Below are 13297 nucleotides of genomic sequence, written 5' to 3'. Positions count from 1 at the left end.
TTAAGTAAGTTCCTTATCTAAGATTTGGCATATGTTATCTGCTTAGCTACATTTCAGTTTCTTTATTATTTATTACTTTAGTGAAATAATTAACATAGCTGTAGATTTCACCAGTAATCAACTTTCTTTTTCATGATTTTTGTTGTCATGACATTTTAGATCATGTTAAAATAGTTGATTGATGTCATATATAATTGTTTTAAGGGAAGTAGAGAAATTAAAGGAATAGTGCTAGATCCCCTGTAGTAAAACTGTTTCCTTGATCATATAATGCATTTATGAAACTCAAGATTAGAATGCTAATTGTTTGGAACACTCATTTGATTGCGGCAATAATATCTGTGAAATAACTTAAGATTGCTTGAATGGATTAAATACAATTGATGAATGAAATAGGAACAATAAACAATTGAATAATGAATTATTAAGAGCATAAAAAATAGGGGGAAATGCAAAAACTTGACTTAATTGACAGAGCTGCAAATCTTTCTGATAATTCCAGCTGAACCGGTTAAAGGCTGAATATCTCCCATTTTGATCATAGCAGCTGCAAAGTCAGACTTAAAGGTTGTTGGATTTTCGCTGTATTCGGACACAATAGAATCTGTAGAGCCTCCACTGAATAACACTTGATCAGAGTGAAGAAGACCCTTCTTCTGAATCAAATTCTTGAAGTAGTTGTTGTCAAATGAATTAGGTGTCACCAAATCTAGTGCTGCCAATTTCTTGTCATTTTCGTTGTTATTAAGGGAAGGACAACCTCGTCGACGAGTGCTAGCAAATCCAGCATCAATGTCACTTGCATTGTTGTATATCCTTCCACGGAATGTGAAACATTGAGCTTGTCCAATTGTGTGAGCACCTGCACTCATTGGAACACATATAAAAAACTATACTCTGAAACCGGTGAAAGAAAAATATAAGCAATTTGATTCATCAATTACCAGATAGAGTAACCATGTCTCTGGCAGTGAGTCCCTTCTTTTGGAATCTAGAAATAAGAGTGTCAAGATCGTCTGTGAAAAGTGGAAGGTCACTAGTAGCTTCACTTTTGCTTGCTGTGGTAGAATCTCTTCTTCCAAGATTCACTGTCCATGATGGACCACCCACCTGATCAAGAATTCAAAAAATGAATGATTAATTGCTATATGAGTTAAAACCATCAAACATTTGTGAAGCTAAGTTTGTAACTCACAGCAAATGATGCATCACGAGCAGCTACTGCCACAATGTCTGCACATGATACAACTCCTGGACAAACTTTCTCCACCTCAGTTTTTGCTTGATCGATGACGTTATATCCCCTTACTGAGTTAACATTCTGAAGTGCAGTCTTTTCGCTCTCAATGGAGGAGCTGTCATCAAGCAAAATTGATGCATCACAACCCTGCAACGCATATCAAAACATTCCCAGTTATTGTTCATGAATCTATATGTTCCAAATTAAGCTTATATATGGTGTTATTAACAGATAAAGATAAACTAATGGGTTTGTATACCTGAACAAAACAATCGTGAAAATGAAGGCGAATGAGAGAGGCAGCCATGCGGCGTTCTTTAGAAACTGCAGTACGAATCACAGTTCTGATGGTGGAAAGTGCATTGGGACATGTACTGTCATAAAACTTTGAAGACAATTGTGCATCACATACTGTGGCTAACAACACCAACGTAGTGACAACAAAACCTATAGTGATACTTGGATTTCTATGTGCCATGAATTTGTGTGGTTTTTTGGAAGGCTAAATAAGAATCGAATATGTATAAGTGTAACCTAACACTCAAAAGAAGAAAGGAAGTGAATGATGCTTAAGAAGAAAGAAAATGATTGAAGATGATGAAAAAAAGGGTGGAATGGTGGTGAATTTATAGGGCATGATTTGGTTGTGTGAGAAATTGGCATAGTGAAATGAATGTAATGTGCAAAAGCTGGCTGGGTCACTATTATCTGCTGCAACGTGTTTTTGTGAGTTGATGGCGCGGTAGGAGTTGACCAACTCTATAACTATGGCTATACTATAACCCAAAATCGGAGTTTCGATTACTTCAATTTTGCTTTGCCAAGTTATTATTTGATCCATTAATTGCAATTTATTTGTCAACAGAGGGTTTCTTGCTCTCTATTTCACGTGCTTTCGTGTTGCATGCATTTTTCTATTAATCTTATTGAAAGACACCTTGTCGGCTTCTCCTTGTCTTTTTGTTTTTCACATGACATTTAATTAACAGATTAGTTTGACCAAAACAAAGTTGCAAAGTGACTCGATTTTTCCCACATCATAATTTTGATTCATCCATTTATACAAACAGAATAATAGATAGAATTGACGTCGATTATATACAAAATTTACTGAATATTACCCGTTCGATGACTTTATATATAATCTAAATTAATTAACTATCTTGATGCCGTGTTTTATATAAAAAAATTACCAATATGATAGCAATTAAATAATTACATCTGTATATATTTTTAGAAGGATATATTAAGAAATATTAAATTTATTTTCGACAAAAAAATTAGAAAACCTATTTGATTACTTTTAGTGAAAATATTTCAATCAGTTTTTTTTTTCAAAACGAACTATTTTAGATAAGGTGTACGATGAACAGAATGAATTGCTTTATTTCGATAAGAGTTTACTAGTCACTCTAAAGAAATGTACTTATACGCGCTGAAGTCAAATTAAGGAAAATAAAAGTTTTTTTTTTTCAAAAGAAAATAAATTTGTGGGTGGGAACTTTCTCTTTTTTGAAGGTTGACAAACTGTCAACATCAAGAATAGGGATGTCAACGGGGCGGGTAGGGTACGGATAGTAGCTCCCCCGTACCCTACCCGCTGGATAAATATTCGCCCCGTACCCGTACCCATATCTGTCGGGTATCCGTCATGCGGGTACCCGTCTATTTTTTTCAAATCCACGGGTACCCGTGAATATCCACAGAGATATCTACGGGTATTTACAAAATTATTTAAAAAATAAATATGTAATTATAAATTAAAATAAAATACATCACTGTCATAATTTTAAATAAAGTTCAAACAAACTCATGTTCATACAAGTCCAAATAATTATAAAAATAGATATAAAATGACATTCAACACGATGAAAATTCTTTAATTAGTGTTTTGATCAACAAGTCCACTTTCTCCGATTGATTTCTGAAAAATAATCAAATAATAAATCCCAACTGCCACGTGCCAAGTATTCTTATTTTTATTCCATTATTTGACAACAAGCATACTATAAACGTCACTGTCTATATAGGATTTGATGTATATGCCCAATTTCAAAGAAGAGAAAGAGAAGAATGTCAAGAGGTGTACTTAAAAGAAGACAACGTACCAATATTTGAAGCGGGAAGAATGAAGACAGAAGAAGATAAGATGTGCAGCTTAGAAAATATTAGATCATAATATTTTTTTACTAATATATATATATATATATATATATATATATATATATATATATATAAGGATATTTTTGTGAATTAAAATTTAACGGGTACGGATATCCACGGGTACGGATACTATGATACCCGTACCCGCCTCGTTAAAATGCGGGTATCAAAAATACCCATACCCGCGGGTAGCGGATATCCATTTTTAATATCCATTTTCTATCTATTGCGGGTTTTATCCGTGGATACCCGTGAATACGGATATTTTTGACATCCCTAATCAAGAATGACAACTAAAAAAGAATCAAATTCATAATAGATAATTGTTATAATGAAAAAGTCAACTACAATTGTTAGTAAAGTATGTATACAAAAGTCAAACTGACTAATCGTACCATTACCGTTAGCAAAAGTATATATAAAAAAATCAAATTGATTAATTGTTAGATGCTAAACAGTACAATATTTATGCCTAAGAGAGAGGTAATAAGAATTTTAGTAGAGAAACCCTGGTCAAATAAAATATTTATTTATTTATTTTCTTAATTGTACGTTCCATCTATTTTATTCCACGCACTTTTCCTTCCTTCTTATTTTACAAACAAATTATACAATGAATAATAATGTTTTAACTTATTTTTTTAATTTATTTTTAATTTACCACTCTCATCATCCTTAAATCACTTCATCACATCATTATAAAAAATTAAAATACATAATTTAAGAATGATGAGTGTAGTGAGTTAAAAATAATAAAAAAATGAGTTAAAAAATTATTTTCCTTATTCAATATATTTGATCATTTAAAAGTTTCCAATACTAATAACTAATGCTGACACACTATTTCAAAATGATAATTCAATTTGTAGCAGGTATCTGTTATCATGCACGATACAAACAAATAAACCTGTTCGTAGAAGTTTGTTCTGGCATTTTCTTGGAAACTAGCCACCGTTCATGATATACGAGGAAGAACATGTCATACAAGAATACTTTTTTTCATGCAAAGTTTTGTTATACTAAGATTTATTCAAAACAGGAAATGTCAAAATAATTAACATGCCACGAGCAGGAATTAGCACATAACATCAAAGGATAATGAATGCAAGAATTGGTCATAAATCACAGTGTCAAATCAAAAAGCTTTTATACAATCTATATCGCAAGCCGCCTTCAGCACACTCCGCGTTGTAGCAGATTTTAGTGACTCCCAATGATTCTAACGCAACCAAAACCTCCTCTAAATTCCCCCCATTCCACCCTCTTCATATTCATTATCTTTCTTTATTTTTCATTATTGTCCGCTACATCAAATATTTTAATAAATAGAAGTAAAACGCACTTTAAATATTTTATGGTTCTTTTATTATCTGAAATATTTTCCTTTTAGGAAAATGATGTAATGACTATCAAAATTTGACTACTTTGTTATTTTCTGACGTGGCTTTTTAATTTTTAATTTTTTTTTCTTTTAGAATAATCTAAACTCAGCTTGTTATTCAGTTTCTTCATAAGGATACAATGAAGCAAGTCGGTAGTGAAAACGCGCTCCAACCTTCGAAAGTTCCTCGACGCCTTTTGACCGTAACTTCTTCTCAATCGTTCATCTCATTCTCCCCAACCTGCAAGCTTGGAAAGGAGAGAACAGCGTTGGTTCAAATGTAGCATAGATTTCTTTTTTCTTCTTCTTGGTGTCTCTGTGCTTCTTTTTGGTTTAACCAGCTCCTGCTATTCATTTTTCAATGACAATGGGCACTCCCAGCTTTGCCTTTCGAGCATAAACGAGCTATTCAACAAGTCTTGCCAAATTTACGAAATATAATGTTGGCCTCTGCTTTAAAATGCCAAGTTCCAGTGGTTCAATAATTTTGTAAGTAAATCAAGTGTTTTTAATGGTCAAATGTCAAATCAGTACTTGGAATGCATATTTGCAAAGCCAAGTATTTATGGTTGGAATCTTTAGTTATTTGTAAAATGAAAATGGGATGTTCTTTCTATAACAATTTTCAGTTTTTTCTTTTTCAGGGAGGATAGTGTTACCAAAAAAAATTTCCTAAACGTTGGTTCTCTTGAATTTATTACTCGTTGAAGCTTAGTGGTAATTAATTGACTTAAATGGTCTCCAAAACAAATAACATAAAATCTGTCAAACACATATGGTGATCCAAGTACAAATAAGTGAGGAGCTATGAAAGACTCTTTGTACAAGTCTAACAAAACTTGCAAAATTAATCTTTTTTGTATATATCAAGTTACATGTACTTGTTATAGATCAACAATGTAATTACAAATTACAATTAGCTACTTATGAATCCAAACTAATTAACTGACCTGACTGGTCTCCAAATAAAATGACACAAAACCTGTCAAAACATATATGGTGACCCAAGTGCAAATAAATGACAAGCTAAAAAAAACTTTTTGTAGAAGTCTACCAAAATTTGTAAAATTAATTGTTTCTTTAACACCAACTTACATGTATTTCTTATGGACCACCAATGTAATTACAATTAAATAGTTATGAACTCAAACTAATTAACTGGCTTCACTGATATCAAATAAAAATGACACAAAACATATCAAACATATATGGTGACCCAAGTGCAAATAGGTGAGAAGCTAAAAATGACTTTTTGTACAAGTCTACCAAAATTTGTAAACTTAATCTTTTTTGTACACACCAGCTTACATGTACTTGTTATAGACAATCAATGTAATTACAATAAATTTTTTATGAACCCAAACTAATTAATTAGTTTGTCTTGTCTCCTAAAAAATGACACAAGATCTGTCAAACATATCTAGTTACCCAAGTACAAATAAGTGAGGAGTTGAAAAGAACTTTTTACACAAGTCTACCAAAACTTGTAAAATTAATTTTTTCTGTACACAACTCACATGTACTTGTTATGGTCCACAAATGTTATTACATTTAACTGGTTATAAACCCAAATAATTAATTGGCTTCATTGGTCTCCAAAAAACATGACACAATACCTGTCAAACATATTTGGTGATCCAAGTGCAAATAAACATATCTGATGACCCAAGTGCAAATAAGTGAAGAGTTGAAAATGACATTTTGTACAAGTTTACCAAAACTTGAAAAATTAATATTTTTTGTACACACCAACTTACATGTACTTGTTATAAACCACCCATGTAATTACATTTAACAATTCAAACTAATTAACTAACTTGACTGGTTTTCAAAAAAATGACACAAAACTTGTCAAACATATTTGATGACTTAGAACAAATAAGTGAGGAATTGAAGAAGACTTTTTGTACAAGTCTACCTAAGCTGACACATGGATTTTTTTCATGATTATCCAATTACGTGTTAATTTATATATAAAATTTATTAATTTTTAACTTTTACTAAAAGAAATCCATGTTTAATTGATAAAATACATTATTTTCTATTTCCACAAAAACATATTAACTAAAAAAATGTTAATAAAGTGTATTTTGTTTCTATTCTTGTATGTGTTTGATGAGATAACACAATACATTAATAATACTAATAATACATACAAAAGTCATGGAAAATTAGATATTCTTGAAATTGTGGCAAATTTAGATTTAGCTATTCTTCTTCTCTTTTTGCTCTCAAAGGTCTTCATCATGTTGCCGCTATTGGAGGTTCGTCTTCTCTCAAGCTTAAAAGAACTCCAAAACTATATATGTCACTCCTTGTCCTTAGGTCGCCTTCACAATATACACAATTGAAAAAATATCAGTGGTTATAACACAACTGAAAAAATGTTAATGGTTATAATATAAAGGATATTTTTTCCTTAAACTGTTTATGAAATAATTTTTCAAACAACACACACCCATTTTTGAAAAGCTTAATACCTGTGGCAATATAATCAAGAGCAACGTAGCCAAAGGTGCCCATCACCCTTGTACAAACATGACTCTTGTCACCTTCTGGTCCATTTTTTGTCAACCCATTATCAGAGAGTTTTGGATTATAACTCTGTCATTCACAAAAACAAATTTTAGAAACCCAAGACTAACATAAATTTTGAGGTCCTGAATACTACATCTACTTCATTAGTGAAGAAATGTATGAATACTACATCTACTTCATTAGTGAAGAAATGTAAGGCCCTTGACAGCATGAGCAATATTCACAATAAATATCTAAACAGAAATGTGAATGCTGAATTTAAATTTGTCTAACAGAAATTAAATGACAGTAACTATATAATGTGACATGATTTGCTTATTGTAGAAAATTGGTTCATGCAAATCAGAGAAAGAGAAGATATCTTCTCTATTACATCCTTTGACATCACTTCCTTTAATAGATTATGAGAAATCAATTTTTCATGCAACCATTTAAGTATGAGAAATCACATAACATTGTAGCCAACTTTAAAGAAGAACAAAAAGAGGCTTAGTACATAATTTTACTTCTATCTATTTAAGAAAGGATGAAATCTAAAATATGACCTATGAACCTAAGAGACTAGCTAAAACCAGTAAAAACAGAACTTAAAACTACATAGACTTAAAACAACTATGACAAACTATTTACTAATTCATGCAAACTTAAAAATAGCAAAAGATTAATGGAAATAAAAATAACTACTAAAAATTATGCAAATATTTAAAATTTTCCTTTGCACCACTTGATAAACTACTCTAGAAGACTACTAAAATGAGTATTTAAAACTAAAACAGGATTAATACCATTAGAATTAACTAGAAACAGTAATTACAAAATATCAATTTCAACTGCTAAAAAACTATTGCAGGTATTTATAAAATTAAAATTGTAATAAAAAAATTCATTGTATGCTTAGAGTGTACTTCTTTAATCATCCGCTCCACCTCCTCATCACTTAATTTCTCACCAAGAATTATCATAACATGTATCAAGTACATTTAAAGCCCCAAGTTCAAAGAATAATGAAGACACTAATTACATCATTGAAGACTATACAAATTTCAAACTATTTTTTTAAATCACAACTAACATGCCGCTTATGCTGATGATTCCAATCCCTTAGCTTTTCACAAACTAATTTTAAGTCACAAGTAACATTAAACAAGTCTTCTGCATCAGGATGGAACTCATGAAAAATATCTTTTCACTAATTCCCAACTTTATATATCTGCAACAAATTTTAATTACAGGCTCAAAGCTAATTTTAGGATATTAAATCAATTTATTTACTGGTATAAATGAGAAACTCCTTTCAGGATTATCATGATAATCCACTTCATTTCTTGTGCATTTGTCTCGAAATTCATTCAATTTTTTTCTCAAAATTTTCCCACTATCAGAACTTATACAACCTCGCATAGCACCTACAACAATCACATGCGAAACTTCAATGTAAACAACAACAACAAACAAATCTGTTTTCACCGGAAGCCAATCGGTAAAGCAATTCATTCAACTCCCTTATCGTCAACCCTCCTGAAGCGGTCCCTTGCCTGTTGTGCAGCACTTGGATCAAAACCAACAACATTTCACTTTTCACCTCATCACAACATAACAGAACCCTAAAACAGACAAAACGACGTCGTGCACTAACCTCAATGGCGACGAGGACGAAATTTCCAACTGTAGCGTTGGTGGCGGCGCCACTTTTACGCCAATTGATGAGTCGGAGGGCATCGAGGGAGTAACGGGAGATGCCAAGGGCGTCGATGAGGGAGGTGGCGAGGACGAATTCCTTGAGTCCGTAAGAGTCGCGCTCGCGAGGTTGGGGAGTATGAGGCGAATGGCTGGGAAGAAGTTACGGTCAATGAATGATAGGTTATATTTTTTCATATATGGTTTATAGTCATGGTCATGGCATAGTTATGGTCATTGAGAGATTGTGGTTCTATATGGTTATATAACATTAGTCTTACACATATAAGACCTTAGACACCACTTTTACACCAAAACCTTAAGGCAATGTTGTTATGGGTCTTTATTCTTATATGGTGTTTAACTTTGTCTTTTCTATCCAATGTGGGACTTTTTGACTCACACTTGGACTATTCCCAACATCTCCCCTCAAGGGTGAGTCCCTTGTTGTTTTTTTTCCTTTTTCATATGGTATATTTTCCCTTCAGGTGTATGAGTGACCCCTTTGGTTATGGTTATGCGGTCAGTCACATCGGTGACCCCTTTTGTTTATGGTGGTGGTTATGCGGTCAGTCACTCCGAACCATCGGCTCTGATACCACTGATAAGTTATATATATTTCTCATATACGGTTATGGGCATGGTTATGGCATATGGTTATTGGGAGATTATGGTTCTATATGGTTATATGACATTAGTCTTACACATATAAGACCTTAGACACCACTTTAACCCCAAAACCTTAAGGCAATGTTGTTATGGGTCTTTATTCTTATATAGTGTTTAACTTTGTCTTTTCTATCCAATGTGGGACTTTTTGACTCACACTTGGACTATTCCCAACAATGAAGAAGGCGTCGAGGAACTTTCGGAACTTGGAACCCTTCTTCACTGCCGACTTGCTCCACTGCATCACGTGAAGAGGCTGGACAAGAGTTTGGATTGTTTCAAAAGGAAAAGAAATCAGAAATTAAAAAGCCACGTCAGGGAGTAACAAAGTAGTCAAATTTTAGTAGTCATTTTATCATTTTCCATATTTTTAAAGATAAAACTTGATGGAGTTCTGCGTTACAAAGAGGACAATATCTCTGAATATCTCTGAAATACGGTGGTTGATCCTAACGATCCTGTCGGACTAGCATTCGCAATGCACTTTCCACCATCAGAACTGTGATTCGCAGAGAAGTTTCCTTAAAATTGACAGCAACATTGCAAAGTAAAGGGTTCTGTGTGAGTGTTGCTAGGTTGATGAAAATGTTTATCAAGTTCTGCGGTTGCCAGCATATCCAACAGTGAATCCACCTCCTCATTTTTCTCATCCTCAATGTTCATTCCTGATCCACCTTCCTCCTCTCTTAAGGCCATCACCCTTCTCGATGCTTTTTCCAAATCTCGGCTACTTCCATCTTTAAAAGACCCGTGTTTTCGAGATCCAGTCCTCCATATACGAAACTCCCTATGCATTTCTGGTAGATTCAAACTTATTTTCTTGCTTGCTATTTTATGCATATCACTGATTATCTGGTCGTCACTCCACACCAAAGAGGAACCAGGATCTTCACTCGTGAACTTGATATCCTCCATGTTAGTCTCCGTTTTGTACACATACACTCCCCATGAACACAGACTCAAGTTTGTTTCACAGAAAACTTGTATGCTCTTCCAATCCTTTCCAACTCCAAAACCTAAATCCCCCCTCTCTTCCAAATTGAACAAAACTCGTAGGTCACACAACAACACATGATTCTCGGCCACACTGAAATTATGGTACCGTCTGCGTTCACCTTCAATGAATAAGTGCATTCCAACAGTTCTCCACCGACCTTCCATTATTTCTCTGTCGGGTTTGGCATCCACTTCACCGAACACTAAAGCTAGAGCAACAGCCGGGAGCTTTTTACGGGCATTGAAAAATGGAATCCCTCCCTCATTAACATGGTCGAACCATTCTGGAATCTTCTTTTTCGGCATGGCCACTTCTAATCTTTTCATCTCTTTACAAACCTGTCACCAGAAAAAAAAAAAAGTTATATTTGTCCTTTGATCAAATCCATTGAAAACTACATAGGTTTGTGTTAACCTGAGACCACATGATGTTTGATGACTTCGATGTTAAGGAATAACAGTATTTTGCATCTACTTTCTGAACGCTTGACGGCAGTGCTGGAATTTCTTGAAGGCGATGACAATACCTCAGGTGAAGACTTGTCAAATTTGTGGATTCTTTAATGCATGCTGGGAGATGCACAACTGGGTTGCACGATATATTTAACTCTTTCAAGTTAGGAAAATGGTACATAATCATACGAACTTCTTCGTCTGATAGATAAGCATTGTCGAAATGTAATGTCTCGAGTTTTGGGTGAACTGAATCACTTCCTTTGATCCTTGTAAATGACTCTCGAAGTCGACGACATCCTCCAACTTTTAATGTGACAAAATTTGGTAACGTAAATAAAGTACTTGGTATATGTTGAAGTTCCTTGCAATCTGTCATCTCAAGAGAGTTAAGCCCAGTAAGTTTCTCAATGGATTCTGGAAGCTTCTTAATTGCTGTATCCAACATATTAATCTTTAATTTGCTGTTCATCGTTCCGCTGATCTCTGGGAAGAATGCTAGTTTTGTGCAGAGGTTTAAGGAAAGGTATTCGAGAGAAGGCAAATACATTGTTGGCACAAACTTTGTGAGTAGGTTGCATTCTGAAGCGCTTAGAAAAACAAGGTTACCCAGAAGTCCAACTGATTCATGAATAGTAGCCAGTTTCTCGCATCCATCGAGTCTCAATTCTCTTAAATTTTTGGCCTCAGACACATCAGGAAATTCAGTAACCATATTACAGTAAGATATATTCATATAAGTCAGATGCTGAAATCTCTGCAAAACATAAGTAAATCACTTAATCAACAACAATTCATCCGCATCATGTCATTTGTTTTAGAAGATGATTGAAAGAACAAATGTTTATATACAGTAAGATCAAGAAATCTAAAAAAGAAGCACTAGTACCTTAAATGGCTTTTCCAGTTTGAGTAGAGGACTTCTACTTAAATTGAATGCCCCAATTTTCCTGGGGTTAAATTCTGAAGGGAAAGATTGTGAAGGGTAATTCTTCCAATCAAGTAGCCTCAAGTTATTTGGGAGACAACTAGGCTCATGTGAAAAGCTCGTATTACGAACAATGAGAATTCTAAGGTTCTTCATCTTCTCAAATACAGTGTCAGTACATTTAATTTCTTCTCTTTGAGGGGGATCAAGCATTAGTCCTTGAATCTTCCCACTTCCCTTTAAAACAATCACAAGTGAAATCAATTATGTTCTCGCATTTTTAAGCTAAGATGTTTGAAAATGATAAAAATCAAGAAACAAAGTTGGCCACTGTCACTTACCAGATTACCATCAAGCACTTGCAGAACATCTTCGTGAAACCATAATCTGCTGCGTTCACCAATTTCATTCCATGCTTCCTCTTTGACAATCTCTTTACCCATGTCTTGTATCAGGTCATGCATCTCCAAACATTTACTTTGGCTGTCAACAGTTAATAAAGATTTATTAACTAATGTATCAATGCCATCTCCTGAGTTGAAGTCACACGCATCCAATACTCTTTCTACATATTCTGATCTTTGCCCTTTGAAGAAGCATGCAATGTCCAGAAAAATATTTTTCTCATTCAAGGGCAAGCTATCATAGCTGATTCTGAGAACTTTCTGAACATCTCGATGTGGACTCTTTTCATATCTCTCTAATGCTTTCAACCATGCACCAAAATCCTTTCCTTTTATATGAGAGCCCAGAACTCTTAAGGCCAGTGGGAGGCCTTTGCAACAGCTTATTGCACGATTTGACAGATCTTCATATTTTGTTTCAGGAAAACTGTTTCCAAAGGCTCTTTGACAGAAGAGTTCCAGAGACTCTTGGTTGTTTAGCACTTTCACTTCATATCTGTTTTTGATTTCACCAACATCAAGTAAATGTTTATCTCTAGTTGTAACAATGATTCTGCTCCCATCACCATACCAAAATCTTTTCCCTGCCAAATTTCTCTTTCAAAGAAGCTTTCGAATGATAATTTTAATAGAAAAAAAATGAAAAAATGCATGCAATTAAAGCACGTGAAATAGAGCAAACAAGTGCTTTGTTCAACCTATAATTTTATACATACTATTGTTATATTTGATAATTATACACTTGACTGCAATTAATTTGTTGAACAAAGCACTTGTTTGCTCTATTTCACGTGCTTTAATTGCATGCATTTTTTCATTTTTTTTCTATTAAAATTATCATTCGAAAG

General features: G+C 33.7%; 2 protein-coding genes across 2 annotated transcripts; both read right to left on the bottom strand.

The window, feature by feature from the left end:
- Positions 1 to 338: 338 nt before the first annotated feature.
- LOC114169252 (lignin-forming anionic peroxidase-like) lies at positions 339 to 1843 on the bottom strand. Its single transcript, XM_028054309.2, has 4 exons — positions 1500 to 1843; positions 1196 to 1387; positions 945 to 1110; positions 339 to 862 (listed from the first exon to the last, which is right to left on the bottom strand). Exons 1-4 carry the CDS (start codon positions 1716 to 1718, stop codon positions 465 to 467), a joined length of 975 nt encoding a protein of 324 aa, XP_027910110.1. The 5' UTR covers positions 1719 to 1843; the 3' UTR covers positions 339 to 464.
- A 5001-nt stretch (positions 1844 to 6844) lies between these two features.
- Positions 6845 to 13259, bottom strand: LOC114169250 (disease resistance protein Roq1-like). The gene is made up of 6 exons (XM_028054306.2): positions 13197 to 13259; positions 12387 to 13046; positions 12007 to 12282; positions 11080 to 11874; positions 7265 to 11003; positions 6845 to 7114 (listed from the first exon to the last, which is right to left on the bottom strand). Exons 1-5 carry the CDS (start codon positions 13257 to 13259, stop codon positions 10191 to 10193), a joined length of 2607 nt encoding a protein of 868 aa, XP_027910107.2. The 3' UTR covers positions 6845 to 7114; positions 7265 to 10190.
- Between the last annotated feature and the right edge of the window lie 38 nt (positions 13260 to 13297).

The sequence above is a fragment of the Vigna unguiculata genome, chromosome 11, assembly GCF_037176805.1.
Source record: "Vigna unguiculata cultivar grain cowpea cultivar isolate G323 ecotype 2 chromosome 11, ASM3717680v1, whole genome shotgun sequence".
NCBI classification, from domain to species: domain Eukaryota; kingdom Viridiplantae; phylum Streptophyta; class Magnoliopsida; order Fabales; family Fabaceae; genus Vigna; species Vigna unguiculata.
Note: the sequence above shows the minus strand (reverse complement) of the source record. Positions and strands in the feature narration are given on the sequence as shown.